Genomic DNA, 15,711 nt, shown 5'->3' on the forward strand with positions numbered 1-15,711 from the left:
ATATATATATATATATATATATATATATATATATATATATTTATATATATATATATATCGGCATGAGAGTAAGTGGCATAACTTCAAGCCAAACACAGTTTATGGGTTAAAATAAAAATAAACAAACTGAGCCTTCATATTCCAATAGAAGTCCGAACCATTCTCTAGGTAAGATATATCAACAATGAAAAATTGAAGGAGATTACAAGTGTGCTGGTGAAGTTATTACAAGGAAAGTAATTTTGCAATTTCTTTAAAATTCTTAAATAAACTCCTACACAGCTCAAAACCCCATTCGAAACCCTCCTGAAAACAAGGTATACCATCACTGAAAATTTCACGTCTATCATAGAGTATTTCCCAATTATATACTTATCAGAAGAGACTTTCTCAAGTTATTGCACAAAAATGAAAAGTTTTTTAAAAATGAAGTGAAAATTTGGTACATAACACAAACAAGTTGCAGTTAAGGACGCTTGAGCAAACACTTAAGACATAGTATGGATAGTTCTGGGACCGACACTTATCCATAACAAAATGTCCAAAATGTTTTCTGACTTATTCTTAATTTAAAATAAAACTAGCAGAGTGACGCCTACATACTGTATTATCTGAAAGCTGCAACCTGATCCAGTGAGGCATCGTTAACTTACCGCATGAAAAATTCTACACATTCATTTATATACAAACATCATTTCTCAGTCCACAGCAGGATTCAAACTCGCACAAACCCTGCATCAATGTACGTAGTACTTTATCCACACAGCCGGACCCCAGTCTGGCTGAGTAGATAAAGTACTGCGTACTTTGATGAGGAGTGTGCAGGTTCCAATCCTTCTGTGGACTGAGAGATAATTTTTGTAAATAATTTTCCCCTTTTCCGAACTGTTGAACACTTATTTATATAATTAGTAATTACAAAACAGAATAATAATTCGAGTCTTCTGAGTAATATACGCCATTATAAAAAGTTTGAAGCTGACCAGAAGTGGCATTCTCAAGTTATCGCACGGAAACTAAATAATGTAGATCTTAGTATTACGGATTGCGAAAAGGATTTACTAGTTATGGTTAGCAGTAATCTAAAACCAAGACAACAGTGCATTAATGTTCGCAATAATTCTAACAGAATCCTTGGCTTCATAGCAAGAAGTGTAAATAATAGAAGTCCTCAGGTTGTTCTTCAACTTTATATGTCTTTGGTTAGGCCTCATTTCGATTATACTGCACAGTTTTGGTCACCGTATTACAGAATGGATATAAATGCTCTGGAAAACATACAAAGGAGGATGACAAAGTTGATCCCATGTATCAGAAATCTTCCCTATAACGACAGACTGAGGTCCCTGAATCTGCACTCTCTAGAAAGGCGTAGAATTAGGGGAGATATGATCAAGGTGTATAAATGGAAAATAGGAACTAAAAAGGGGATGTAAATAACGTGCTAAAAATATCTAATATAGACAGGACTCGCAGCAATGGCTTTAAATTGGAAAAATTCAGATTCAGGAAGGATATAGGAAAGCACTGGTTTGGTAATAGAGTTGTGGATGAGTGGAACAAACTCCCGAGTACAGTAGGCCAGTAGGCCTGTTGCAGTGTTCCTTCTTTCATATGTTCTTATGTTCTTAAACAAGGAGGAAGAAAAGCAATTCCTACAGCTACTCTAGGTATCCCCTCTCTGGAGATACCTAATTAAGTAAATTACACACAAATTACTTGATGCGTTCGGCGCCTTCCTTCATGACGGCTTGAAAATCAGACTTGCTCATACTCTGCTTCCTGGACTGTAGATCTTTCATATGGTCGGAGAAGAAGAACCAGGCGTCCCTCAAGTTTGTCTCTACCAACCGTCGCGTCACCTCAGAGTCACCAGACACATTAAAGTCGTGAGATCCAGCACATGGTAACTTGATACTAGCAACATCTCTGCTGTCAGCTTCTTGAATACCCGTTCGTGTGGAAAACCTTGACAAGAGGAAACCAAATTATAAATTAGCTGATATATGTGTGTACTTAAATATTGTCTGTGCACTTACCAATTTGTACTCACAGATGGATAGTAGGGGGTCGAGTCCTGACTCCTGGTCCTATCTAGAGATTACCTCGAGTCGCTTCCGGAGGTCAGCACATTCGCGCCCCGGTTCCAGACCAGGCCTCCTGATTCCTAGCCTCATCCATCAAGCAGTTGGTGCCCCCCGCCAGCAATCCAATGAATGCATCATAGCCTGGCTGATCATTAGCTATTATGAGAAATCTGTCAAGATCTCCCTTGAAGACATCTAGGGGTTTGTTGATAATCTCGTTATGCAAGAAGAGATGGTGTTGAAGAGCCGTGGCGCCTTAACACTTACTGAGTTCTCAGTATGCTAATCACTGCTTTTTATTGGAGATATACGTCTTATGTTCATGTGTAGTTATTTTGGTGTGCAGGTTTGGACCAATCCCTCAAGTATCTTCCAGGTGTAGATTACGATGCATCTTTCTCACCTATGTTCTGAGGAATATAATTCCAGGGACTTTAAGCGCTTCCGAGAATTTAGGTACTTGATTGAGTTTATACAAGCCGTAAAAGTTTTCTATACATTTTCCACTTTCGTACGAATTCTAGTAACATCTGCAGAGGAAGATACAGTGTTGTGATTTATGCCCTTCTATATGTCAGAAACGAGAATGAGGAAGATAAGTGGGGTGAGTACCATGACTTGGGGGAGACAACTTTTCACTGTAGCAGAGCCTCATTTCACTCTGTTTACTTTTAGTCTTCGAGTTCTGTTTGTAGAGAAGTTAAATATCCATCTTCCCACCTTTCCAGTCATTGCTTTCGCACGCATTTTGTTTGCAATTACCCTGTGGTCGCACTTATCAAAAGCTTTTGCAAAGTCTGTGTATTCAAAATCTGCGTTTTCCTTGTCTTCAGTTGCATCCAAAACCAAGTTATAATGGTCCAGCAATCGCAAAAAAGTAGGAGCAACCTGTTCTGAGTTCATGTTGACCTGGGTTGTGCAATTGCTGCGATTCCATGTGAATGACAATCTTGCTTCTTATACACTTTTCAAATATTTTGAAAACAAAGTATGTCAGGGCTATTTTTCTGTTTTGCCATTTCTATACTACCACGTTTATGGAATGGGGCACTATCAGTGGATTTTACTGAGTGTGGGATGATTCTAGTGTTGTGGCTTTTTCTCCATAGATTATTTAAGGCACGTGATAAGGGTTTCTTGGGATTCTTGATGATTATTGAGTTCACGAGTCTGGGCCTGGGGCAAAGTACATGTGCAGACAGTAAGTGACTTCGAGGTCACCTGGAGTGTGTGTGTTTGTGTGTACTCACCTAATTGTGGTTGCAGGGGTCGATCCATAGCTCGTGTGTGTGTGTGTGTGTGTGTGTGTGTGTGTGTGTGTGTGTGTGTGTGTGTGTGTGTTTTAGTTACCATTTTGTCCTAGGCACGTCGATTAGACACTAGTCCTGTGTGTGTGTACTCACCTAGTTGTACTCACCTAGTTGAGGTTGCGGGGGTCGAGTCCGAGCTCCTGGCCCCGCCTCTTCACTGATCGCTACTAGGTCACTCTCCCTGAACCGTGAGCTTTATCATACCTCTGCTTAAAGCTATGTATGGATCCTGCCTCCACTACATCGCTTCCCAAACTATTCCACTTACTGACTACTCTGTGGCTGAAGAAATACTTCCTAACATCCCTGTGATTCATCTGTGTCTTCAACTTCCAACTGTGTCCCCTTGTTACTGTGTCCAATCTCTGGAACATCCTGTCTTTGTCCACCTTGTCAATTCCTCTCAGTATTTTGTATGTCGTTATCATGTTCCCCCTATCTCTCCTGTCCTCCAGTGTCGTCAGGTTGATTTCCCTTAACCTCTCCTCGTAGGACATACCTCTTAGCTCTGGGACTAGTCTTGTTGCAAACCTTTGCACTTTCTCTAGTTTCTTTACGTGCTTGGCTAGGTGTGGGTTCCAAACTGATGCCGCATACTCTAATATGGGCCTAACGTACACGGTGTACAGGGTCCTGAACGATTCCTTATTAAGATGTCGGAATGCTGTTCTGAGGTTTGCTAGGCGCCCATATGCTGCAGCAGTTATTTGGTTGATGTGCGCTTCAGGAGATGTGCCTGGTGTTATACTGTGTGTGTGTACTCACCTAATAGTACTCACCTAATTGTGGTTGCAGGGGTCGAGACTCTGCTCCTGGCCCCACCTCTTCACTGATCGCTACTAGGTCCTCTCTCTCTCTGCTTCCTGAGCTTTGTCATACCTCTTCTTAAAACTATGTATGGTTCCTGCCTCCACTACTTCGCTTGCTAGGCTATTCCACTTCCTGACAACTCTATGACTAAAGAAATACTTCCTAACGTCCCTGTGACTCGTCTGAGTCTTCAGCTTCCAGTTGTGGCCCCTTGTCCCTGTGTCCCCTCTCTGGAACATCCAATCTCTGTCCACCTTGTCTATTCCCCGCAGTATCTTGTATGTCGTTATCATGTCTCCCCTGACCCTTCTGTCCTCCAGTGTCGTCAGTCCGATCTCCCTCAACCTTTCCTCGTACGACATTCCCCTGAGCTCTGGGACTAGCCTTGTTGCAAACCTTTGTACTTTCTCTAACTTCTTGACGTGCTTGACCAGGTGTGGGTTCCAGACTGGTGCTGCATACTCCAGTATGGGCCTAACGTACACAGTGTACAGTGTCTTGAACGATTCCTTATTAAGGTATCGGAACGCTATTCTCAGGTTTGCCAGGCGCCCGTATGCTGCAGCAGTTATTTGGTTGATGTGTGCCTCCGGTGATGTGTTCGGTGTTATGGTCACCCCAAGGTCTTTCTCCCTGAGTGAGGTCTGTAGTCTTTGTCCACCTAGCCTATACTCTGTCTGCGATCTTCTTTGCCCCTCCCCAATCTTCATGACTTTGCATTTGGCTGGATTGAATTCGAGAAGCCAGTTACTGGACCACATGTCCAGCCTGTCCAGGTCTCTTTGCAGTCCTGCCTCATCCTCATCCGATTTAATTCTTCACATCAACTTCACATCATCTGCGAATAGGGACACTTCAGAGTCTATTCCTTCCATCATGTCGTTCACATATATCAAAAATAGCACTGGTCCTAGAACTGACCCCTGTGGGACCCCGCTCGTCACAGGCGCCCACTGTGGTACCTCTTCACGTACCATGACTCGTTGCTGCCTCCCTGTCAGGTAATCTCTGATCCATTGCAGTGCCTTCCCTGTTACATGCGCCTGATCCTCCAGCTTCTGCACTAATCTCTTGTGGGGAACTGTGTCAAAGGACTTCCTGCAGTCTAGGAAAACGCAATCTACCCACCCCTCTCTCTCGTGTCTTACTTCTGTTACCTTGTCATAAAACTCCAGGAGGTTTGTGATACAAGATTTGCCTTCCATGAACCCATGCTGGTTTTCATTTATAATCTTGTTCCTTTCCAGGTGTTTGACCACTCTCCTCCTGATAATCTTCTCCATGACTTTGCACACAATACATGTCAGAGACACAGGTCTGTAGTTTAGCGCCTCGTTTCTGTTTCCTTTCTTAAATATGGGGACTACATTAGCTGTCTTCCATTTCTCAGGTAGTTGCCCAGTTTCAAGGGATGTGTTGAAGATTGTGGTTAGAGGCATGCACAGCATCTCTGCTCCTTCTCTAAGGACCCATGGGGAGATGTTGTCTGGTCCCATCGCCTTTGAGGTGTCAAGGTCACTTAGGAGCTTCTTCACCTCCTCCTCAGTTGTTCGTATGTCATCCAACACTTGTTGGTATATTCCCTCTTGATGTTCCCTTCTGTGCTGTCTTCCCACAGCCCTTCCTGTCTCTACTGTGAAAACTTCCTTAAATCTCCTGTTCAGCTCCTCACATACCTCCTGATCATTTCTTGTGAGTTCTCCACCTTCTGTCCTTAATCTGATCACCTGGTCTTTGACTGTTGTCTTCCTCCTGATGGGGCTATACAATAGTTTCGGGTCAGTCTTGATTCTCGATGCTATGTCATTTTCATACTGTCGCTGGGCCTCCCTCCTTACCTGTGCGTACTCATTCCTGGCTCTGCGACTGGTCTCCCTATTTTCGTGTGTTCTCTGCCTTCTGTGCTTTTTCCATTCTCTATTGCACTTTGTTTTTGCCTCCTTACACCGTCGGGTGAACCAGGGACTTGATCTGGTCTTCCCGTTGTTACTGTTGCCCTTGGGAATGAACCTTTCCACTGCCTCCTTGCATTTTGTTGCTACATATTCCATCATTTCATTTACTGGCTTTCCTGCCAGTTCTCTGTCCCACTGAACCTCCCGCAGGAAGTTCTTCAACCCTATGTAGTCCCCTCTTTTATAGTCAGGCTTTTCCCATTCAACTCCTGTTATTCTCTCCACTTGCAGCTCTATGTGTGTGTGTATGTGTGTGTGTGTGTGTGTGTGTGTGTGTGTGTGTGTGTGTGTGTGTGTGTGTGTGTGTGTGTGCGTGCGTGTGTGTGTGTGTGTGTGTGTGCGCGTGCGCAAACCTAAAAACGGCTTTCAGGAATTTCAGTCATTCATCACCAAATATTTAAGGACCAGCCTGCATCCGACACCTAATAAACCATGTCATGAAATTAGATAAAGTTTAGAAATTCAGAGATAAGCTGACTGAATTTCATATGAAGAACGGCCCATGAAACTACCAGACGACAGAAGAAGTTATAATAACCAGAAGAGACATTATAATCATGTACAAACACTCAGAGAACCTCTGCCCGAAATGTTCCGGCATGATAGTGGCATGCATAACAGGAAAGACACTGCAATGGATCAGAGAATATCTGACAGGAAGGCAACAACGAGTCATGGTACGTGACGTGGTGTCAGAGTGGGCACCTTTGACGAGCGGGGTTCCACAGGGGTCAATTGTAGGATCTGTGCTCTTTTTGGTGTATGTAAATGACATGACGGATGGGATAAGCTCAGAAGTGTCCCTGTTTGCAGATGATGTGAAGTGAATGAGAAGAATTAAATCGGTCGAGGCTCAGGCAGGACTACAAAGAGACCTGCACAGGCTACAAGGGTGGTCCAGCAACTGGCTCCTTGAATTTAACCCCGCCAAATACAAAGTCATGAAGATCGAGGAAGGGCAAAGAAGACCGCAGACAGAATATAGTCTAGGTGGCCAGACTGCAAACCTCACTTCAGGAAAAAGATCTTGGGGTGAGTATAACACCGAGCACATCTCCTGAGGCGCACATCAACCAGATAACTGCTGCAGCATACGGGCATCTGGTAAACCTAAGAATAACGTTCCAATACCTCAGTAAGGAATCGTTCGACTCTGTACACCATATACGTCAGGCCCATATTGGAGTATGCAGCACCAGTTTGGAATCCACACCTTGTCAAGCATGTCAAGAAATTAAAGAAAGTGCAAAGGTTTGCAACAAAACTAGTCCTAGAGCTAAGAAAGGTTAAGGGAAATCGGCCTGACGACACTGGAGGACAGGAGGGTCAGGGGAGACATGATAACGACATGTAAAATACTGCGTGGAATAGACAAGGTGGACAAAGACAGGATGTTCCAGAGATGGGACACAGAAACAAGGGGTCACAATTGGAAGTTGAAGGCTCCTATGAGTCAAAGGGATGCTAGAAAGTATTTCTTCAGTCATAGAGTAGTCATGAAGTGGAATAGCCTAGAAACTGACGTAGTTGAGGCAGGAACCATACTTTGTTTCAAGACGAAGTTTGATAAAGCTCATGGAACAGGGAGAGAGAGGACTTAGTAGCGATCAGTAAAGAGGCGGGGCCAGGAGCTATGAATCGACCCTGCAACCACAAATAGGTGAGTACACACGTAGTGCAAGAGAGGAAGGGATGGAGGGTAGGAGCGGGGAGGAGTGACTTGGGGTAGTATTGATGCAGGCACAAACAGTGAGGTTGAGGGAAGCGGCAACCCAGGTGGGGGGCGGGTGGAGCTGCCGGGTCATTGGTTGGCTGACCCAAGATCAAGAGAGTTTAGATAGGACCCCATGTAGGGTGAACTGGGAAGACGGGATAGTCGAAGAATAGCGTGGGAGAGGAGTGTCTAAAAAAAAAAGAACCAGGGCTTAACCCAGCTGCTAGGCCCTTCTGGGGTGGACTTGGAGAAAACAGGAAGAGCAAACTGTGTATGCATCCGTCTCGTGGTAGTTGAGGTGTTGAATCTTGGGAGGCTGGCAATTTCTAGGTCGCAGGAGAGGGTAGGTAGAAATATCAGTGGGCAGCACACAGGTGGGAGTTATAGGAGTAATTGAGGAGACAGGTTTACAGTGGAACCATTTTCAAACTTTTTGAAGCTGCTTCTGGACAGGTGTCATAGTTTAGTCTTCTTACTGAATGTGAAACGTAGAGACTTGATGAACTCGAGAACTTGGGTGAGTGTGAAGAGGTGATCTGCAGGCGTACTTGACTGTTTCAGCACTAGGAGCATAAGAACATAAGACGGAACACTGCAGCAGGCCTAATGGCCCATGCGAGGCAGGTTCAAGTCTCCCACAGGCTTAAGCCAATGCTACACAAATAACCCGCACATAAAAGAGAGAAGCTTACGACGACGTTTCGGTCCGGCTTGGACCATTTACACAGTCACACTAACTGTTAGTGTGACTTTGTAAATGGTCCAAGTCGGACCCGAAACGTCGTCGTAAGCTTCTCTCTTTTATGTGCGGGTTATTTGTGTATCGTTCCAGTCACGGTATTGTGCCTTTTTTTGTTATTTAAGTCAATGCTCTAACCTAGTTAGTTAGGTCAGGTCACAGTCACTTAAGGAAGGAGCACGGCATCTGACATAGTAGCACAAGCTAGTCAGGTCCAACTCACACCCACCCGCACCCACTCATGTATTTATCTAACCTATTTTTAAAACTACACTAAGGCCTTTGTAGAGCTCAGTGCATGTCATGGTGTCAGCATTCCATGGAGAAGTGTAGAGGGTAAGGTTTCCCTATGAGGGTGTACTGGAGTCGTCACTATCGTCTTCTGAAATAAATTCATTTGGCGTGTCTACAATGGCGTTAGCAGGTGACTGAGGGTCGACAGAAGCAGTGGAGAGTGTAATGGTGGTGTAACAGCAGGTTGGGAGAGGTGGGAAACGGTGGTTGAGGCAGCATGATCATTGTTGTCGGCGGTGGAAGTGGTTATAGAAGTTATAGGGCCAGTTGCTTGGGCAGGAGACATGTCTGCAGGTGCAGTAAAGTTCACGGCATTGGGAAGGATCTTGAGGATGTCGGCTGAAGGTGTGGAGTCCAGGAAATTGAAGGCAGGCATGTTGTTCAGACAGAACAGTTCGTGAATAGTGGTGAGGAAAGTGCTGGGGTTTGCTGCATTTGCAAGGTGTGCAATGTGCATACACCGTGCAGTACAGCACTTGGAGCACCGTCGGGAAGTGGAGAGAGGGAGTTGCGGGGTGAAGGTGTCTGTAAAGTGGATTGTAGAATCTTGGTGGTGTTGGTTTGTAGTTTGGTTATTGCTGCGTAAGTCAGTAAATTGGGATTGTTGTTCTTCAGATATTCTTTAGTTTTCTTCGATATGATTTCTTTCCTGAGTGGGCACTTAGCTGCAAGGGTAAGACATGTTGGAGCCGTAGTGACGGTGCAGGATCTGAATTCGTGTCCATCATTCCCACATTTTGAGCAAAACTTCTTATCCTTGATGGGGCAGTCCAGCAGTGGGAGTAGCTGGTCCAGCAGTGGGAGACGTGTGTGAAACATTCTGGTTCTATATGACTTAGGTGTATGTGGTAATATGAGATGGCCAGACCGTCAGAGAGCTTGGGCAGTCATGGAAATGTATGAGAATGGGATCTTTAGCATAGATGAGGCGTTAGGGATCTTGGATATGCTATCTACCGTGGCCCAGGTGTTTTGTTCCTCGATAGATGTGTTAGGTAAGACACATATGCAACAATTAGGTATTTTTATTTCGAAACGTTTCGCCAACACAATAGGCTTCTTCAGTCGAGTACAGAAAAGTTGATAGAAGCAGAAGAAACTTGAAGACGATGTAATTAGTCCATCACCCTTGAAGTTTTGAGGTGGTCAGTCCCTCAGTCTGAAACAATATGGAGTAGAAGTGACAGGATGGAGCCTTATATACCGCCAGGAGGTGAGATGTAGGCCACTAGTAGAGGTAAGAATGTAGTCGTTGGGAGGTCAGGTCCCTCTCAAATCCAGCCATTCTCACTAGTAGAAATTGTCCAAGTTGATTTCAGTTCTGTACCAAGATACCGTTGTGTTGCAGTGTCCGACAGAGTGAACATTAAAATGGTATAAAATACCGACAGGTTGTTAGGTAAGACACATATGCAACAGTTAGGTATCTTTATTTCGAAACGTTTCGAAATAAAGATACCTAACTGTTGCATATGTGTCTTACATTCTACAAGATTGATGGACTGAACACATCGACTCCAGGCTGAGGGACTGATTACCTCAAACTCCTCCTCTCCTTACGCCTTTCTACTTTGTATTGGGCTGATGAAGCCACTGTGTGGTGAAACGTTTCCTGAATAAAGATTCCCATATGTTGCATAAGTGCCTCAATCTTCAACTTGTCGGTTTTTCAAACCATTCATCACACAGGTAAGTGGTAAGCTGAGAATAGTCCACCACGGGTAGGTAGGTAAGGTGTAAAAATAATCCGCTGCCAAAATGATATGTGATGGTTGTGGCTGGTGGGGTTGACGAACTTGGCGAATATGAGAGGATGGTGAGAGTAAGCGTGAACCTCCTCACTGGTTCATGACGGAATTAAACCAGTTTGTGATGTCCAGGTGTGACGGATGAGTTCTTGCTCCTTTGGGGCGGGGGAGGTGAGGACAGGGCCACACAGGCAAGCACAAGCACTCACACACACACACACACACACACACACACACACACACACACACACACACACACACACACACACACACACACACACACATACACACATACACACACACACACATATACAGGATTTCACACCTTTATGTGAATTTACGTAATTTTAGGCACACAAGACAGTACAGTGGAAACCAAGATATAGAGTACATATGCAAAACATATGTAGTACATACGAGGGAAATAAGGATTGCTTACATAAACGCACACATACACACACACATACACACACACTAGGTGAGAACAGGATCTGCTGTTAGGCACTTGAATAGCTGTAGCACACACACACACACACACACACACACACATACACACATACACATACACACACACACACACACACACACACACACACACATACATACACACACACACACGCAGACACAAACACACACACAGACACACACATGCCACCCTCACCATACACACACACACACACACTCACACTCACACTCACACTCACACACACACAGATACTCACACGTACAACAGGCCTAGTGTCTAATCGACATGTGCCTAGGACAAAATGGTAACTAACACACATATACAGGATTTCACACCTTTATGTGAATTGACCCTCTAACCCTTCCTTCTCTCTCCATCTCTTTGTCTCTTTTCCCCTCTTCCTCTCTCTCTCTATTCTTCTCTTTTTCTCTCTATTCTTCTCTCTCTCTCTCTCTTACTCTTTCTATCTCTTCCTTTCTCTCTCTCTTACTCTTTCTCTCCCTTCCTCTCTCTCTACTTCTCTCTCTCTCTTCCCCTCTCTCCTCCTATCTTTCCCTTCTCTCCTTCTCTCTTTCTCTCACTCTCTCCCCCTTTTCCTTTTCACTTTCCCCCTCTCTCTCCTTCTACCTTTCCTCTCTCTCTCTCTCTCTTTCTCTCTTTCTCTCTCTTTCCTTTACTATATAAAAAAAATGCTTGGGACTCGTAGGAATCAGGGATCAGATGACAATGGTATTGGTAGGGAGGAATGGATGGAGGAGCAGTGGAAAAGGATGGAGCAAGAATGGGAGGGAAAATTAGGAGAGCTTTCTGAAAAAATGAAGAAAGAGCTCTCTGCGAAATGGGAAAAGAGGTTGGAGAAGGAGACGAAGAAATGGGAGGCACAAGTCGAAACTGCAGTAGACAGGGTAAGGGTCCTAGAGTTTGAGGTAAACATGCTGAAACAAGTCTCAGGGGCAGTGACCAGAGAAGACACAGCATATGAAGCTTAGAGGATGAACAGGAAGGAAGGAGATATGAATTATGCTAAGGCCATATCAGCCTGCAAAGAAGGGCCAGGGAGTAAAAGGAAAGAGCAGCTGGGTGCAGATAGAGAGGGAGATAAGTCGAATGCTGAGGCACAACCATGCTACCAAGAGCCACTGGAAAAAATCAAGGGAGAAAATGACCATATACAGACAGGAACCAGAGTCACAGAGGGAGAGGCAATGGGAGGAGGAAAGGACAAAATCAGTGTTTATCCATGGGCTTCGGGAGAGAGAGGGAAAAACACACTGAAAGACGGCAGGAAGAAAGAAAGGAGATTGGGAAAATCATCACGCAAATAGGGGGAGAAGACATGGACGAGATTGTAAATTTTCAGAGAATAGGGGGGTATGTGTAGGGGAGAAACCGACCGATCAAGGTGATTCTCAGGACAGAAACAGTGAGGAACAGGATCCTCCAAGAGAAACCAAGGTTGAAAAACTCGGAAGAGTACAAGAAGGTGTTCCTAGACAGAGACAGAACACAAACAGAGAGACAGCAGCGGAGGGAGAGGACAAAAAAGCGAAAGGAGATAGGAAAGGAAACAAGGATGGAACCAGCAGAGGTCAGTCAGAGCAGAACAGAGAAGCAAGGGCAAGCGCACACACAACTATCCTCAGAACCCCACAACCTATCACACCATCCCAACACAAACTACAATCCATACCCACAGCTTCCACCCAACCCCCAATCATAGAATCCCACAGTATGCTACCAGGTCTCCCACCCCCAGAGGCCCCCCAAACCACAGTATTGGAAAGGAAACTGAAGGTATGGTACACAAACGCTGATGGAATAACAAACAAGTGAGAGGAGTGGCACGAAAGAGTCAAAGAGACATCACTGGACATCATAGCACTCACAGAAACCAAGCTTACAGGTATGATAACAGATGCCATCTTTACAACGGGATACCAGATCCTGAGGAAAGACAGAAGGAACAGGGGGGGGGTGGAGGAGTGGCACTGCTGATCAAACACCGATGGAATTTTGATGAGCTGGAGAGAGGAGACAGCGGAGAAGAAAGTGATTACATAGCGGGAACGCTTCACTCTGGAGGTCCCAAGGTGGTAATTGCAGTGATGTATAACCCACCACAGAACAGCAGGAGACCAGGGCATGAGTATAACGAGAGCAATAGAGCGATGGTTGACACACTGGCTTCAGTGGCCAGAAGAGCTCATGCATGCAGGGCAAAGCCCCTGATCATGGGCGACTTTAACCACAAGGAGATCGATTGGGAGAACTTGGAGCCATATGGGGGCAAAGATACATGAAGGGCTAAGATGATGGAGGTGGTACTGGAAAACTTCATGTACCAACACGTAAGGGACACTACAAGAGAGAGAGGAGAGGATGAGCCAGCAAGACTGGACTTAGTATTCACATTGAGCAGTGCAGATATTGAGGACATCACATATGAAAGACCCCTTGGGGCCAGCGATTATGTGGTTTTGAGCTTCGAATACACAGTAGAGCTACAAGTGGAGGGGAAGCAGGAAGGCCAGGACAAATGAAACCAAACTACAGGAAAGGGGACTACACGGGAATGAGGAACTTCCTGAATGAGGTTCAGTGGGACAGAGAACTGGCAGGGAAGCCAGTTAATGAGATGATGGAATATGTAGCAACAATGTGCAAGGAGGCTGAAGAGAGGTTTGTACCCAAGGGAAACAGGAATAATGAAAAAGCCAGGATGAGCCCATGGTTCACCCAAAGGTGCAAGGAGGCAAAAACCAAGTGTGCTAAGGAATGGAAGAAATATAGAAGGCAAAGGAGAACAAGGAGAGCAGTCGTAGAGCCAGAAACGAATATGCACAGATAAGAAGGGAGGCCCAACGACAATATGAAAACGACATAGCAGCGAAAGCCAAATCTGATCCGAAGCTGTTATACAGCCACATCAGGAGGAAAACAACAGTCAAGGACCAGGTAATCAGGCTAAGGAAGGAAGGAGGAGAGACAACAAGAAATGACCGTGAAGTATGTGAGGAACTCAACAAGAGATTCAAAGAAGTGTTCACAGAGGAGACAGAAGGGGCTCCAGAGGGACGGAGAGGTGTGGCACATCACCAGGTGCTGGACACGGTACACACAACCGAGGAAGAAGTGAAGAGGCTTCTGAGTGAGCTAGATACCTCAAAGGCAATGGGGCCACTTAACATCTCTCCATGGGTCCTGAGAGAGGGAGCAGAGGCGCTATGTGTACCCGTAACAACAATGTTCAATACATCTATCGAAAAAGGGAGATTGCCTGAGGCATGGAAGACAGCAAATGTAGTCCCAATCTTTAAAAAAGGAGACAGACATGAAGCACTAAACTACAGACCAGTGTCACTGACATGTATTGTATGCAAAGTCATGGAGAAGATTGTCAGAAGAGTGGTGGAACACCTAGAAAGGAATGATCTCATCAACAGCACGCAACATGGTTTCAGGGACGGGAAATCCTGTGTCACAAACCTACTGGAGTTCTATGACAAGGTGACAGCAGTAAGACAAGAGAGAGAGGGGTGGGTGGACTGCATTTTGTTGGACTGCAAGAAGGCGTTTGACACAGTTCCACACAAGAGATTAGTGCAAAAACTGGAGGACCAAGCAGGGATATCAGGGAAGGCACTACAATGGATCAGGGAATATTTGTCAGGAAGACAGCAGCGAGTAATGGTACGTGGTGAGGTGTCAGAGTGGGCACCTGTGACCAGCGGGATTCCACAAAGGTCAGTCCTAGGACCAGTGCTGTTTCTGGTATTTGTGAACGACATGACAGAAGGAATAAACTCTGAGGTGTCACTGTTTGCAGACGACGTGAAGTTGATGAGAAGAATTCATTCGATCGAAGACCAGGCAGAACTACAAAGGGATCTGGACAGGCTGCAGACCTGGTCCAGCAATTGGCTCCTGGAGTTCAATCCCACCAAATGCAAAGTCATGAAGATTGGGGAAGGGTAAAGAAGACCGCAGACGGAGTACAGTCTAGGGGGCCAGAGACTACAAACCTCACTCAAGGAAAAAGATCTTGGGGTGAGTATAACACCAGGCACATCTCCTGAAGCGCACATCAACCAAATAACTGCTGCAGCATATGGGCGCCTGGCAAACCTCAGAACAGCATTCCGACATCTTAATAAGAAGTCGTTCAGAACCCTGTACACCGTGTACGTTAGGCCCATATTGGAGTATGCGGCACCAGTTTGGAACCCACACCTAGCCAAGCATGTAAAGAAACTAGAGAAAGTGCAAAGATTTGCCAGAAGACTAGTCCCAGAGCTAAGAGGTATGTCCTACGAGGAGAGGTTAAGGGAAATCAACCTGACGACACTGGAGGACAGGAGAGATAGGGGGGACATGATAACGACTTACAAAATACTGAGATTAATTGACAAGGTGGACAAAGACAGGATGTTCCAGAGACTGGACACAGCAACAAGGGGACACAGTTGGAAGCTGAAGACACAGATGAATCACAGGGATGTTAGGAAGTATTTCTTCAGCCACATAGTCAGGAAGTGGAATAGTTTGAGAAGCGATGTAGTGGAGGCAGGATCCATACATAGCTTTAAGC

The 15,711-nt window shown here is 45.2% G+C and overlaps 1 protein-coding gene across 2 annotated transcripts in view; it reads right to left on the reverse strand.

The window, feature by feature from the left end:
- The window catches only part of LOC128694011 (alpha-(1,6)-fucosyltransferase), a 68,090-nt gene that overhangs the window by 39,353 nt on the left and 13,026 nt on the right, over positions 1–15,711 (reverse strand). For both annotated transcript variants that reach the window (XM_070090885.1, XM_070090886.1), the window contains one exon: positions 1,720–1,968. In XM_070090885.1, coding sequence (XP_069946986.1) covers positions 1,720–1,968 — 249 coding nt within the window. The remainder of the gene's footprint in view (positions 1–1,719; positions 1,969–15,711) is intronic.

Source organism: Cherax quadricarinatus, chromosome 33 (assembly GCF_038502225.1).
Source record: "Cherax quadricarinatus isolate ZL_2023a chromosome 33, ASM3850222v1, whole genome shotgun sequence".
NCBI classification, from domain to species: Eukaryota; Metazoa; Arthropoda; class Malacostraca; order Decapoda; family Parastacidae; genus Cherax; species Cherax quadricarinatus.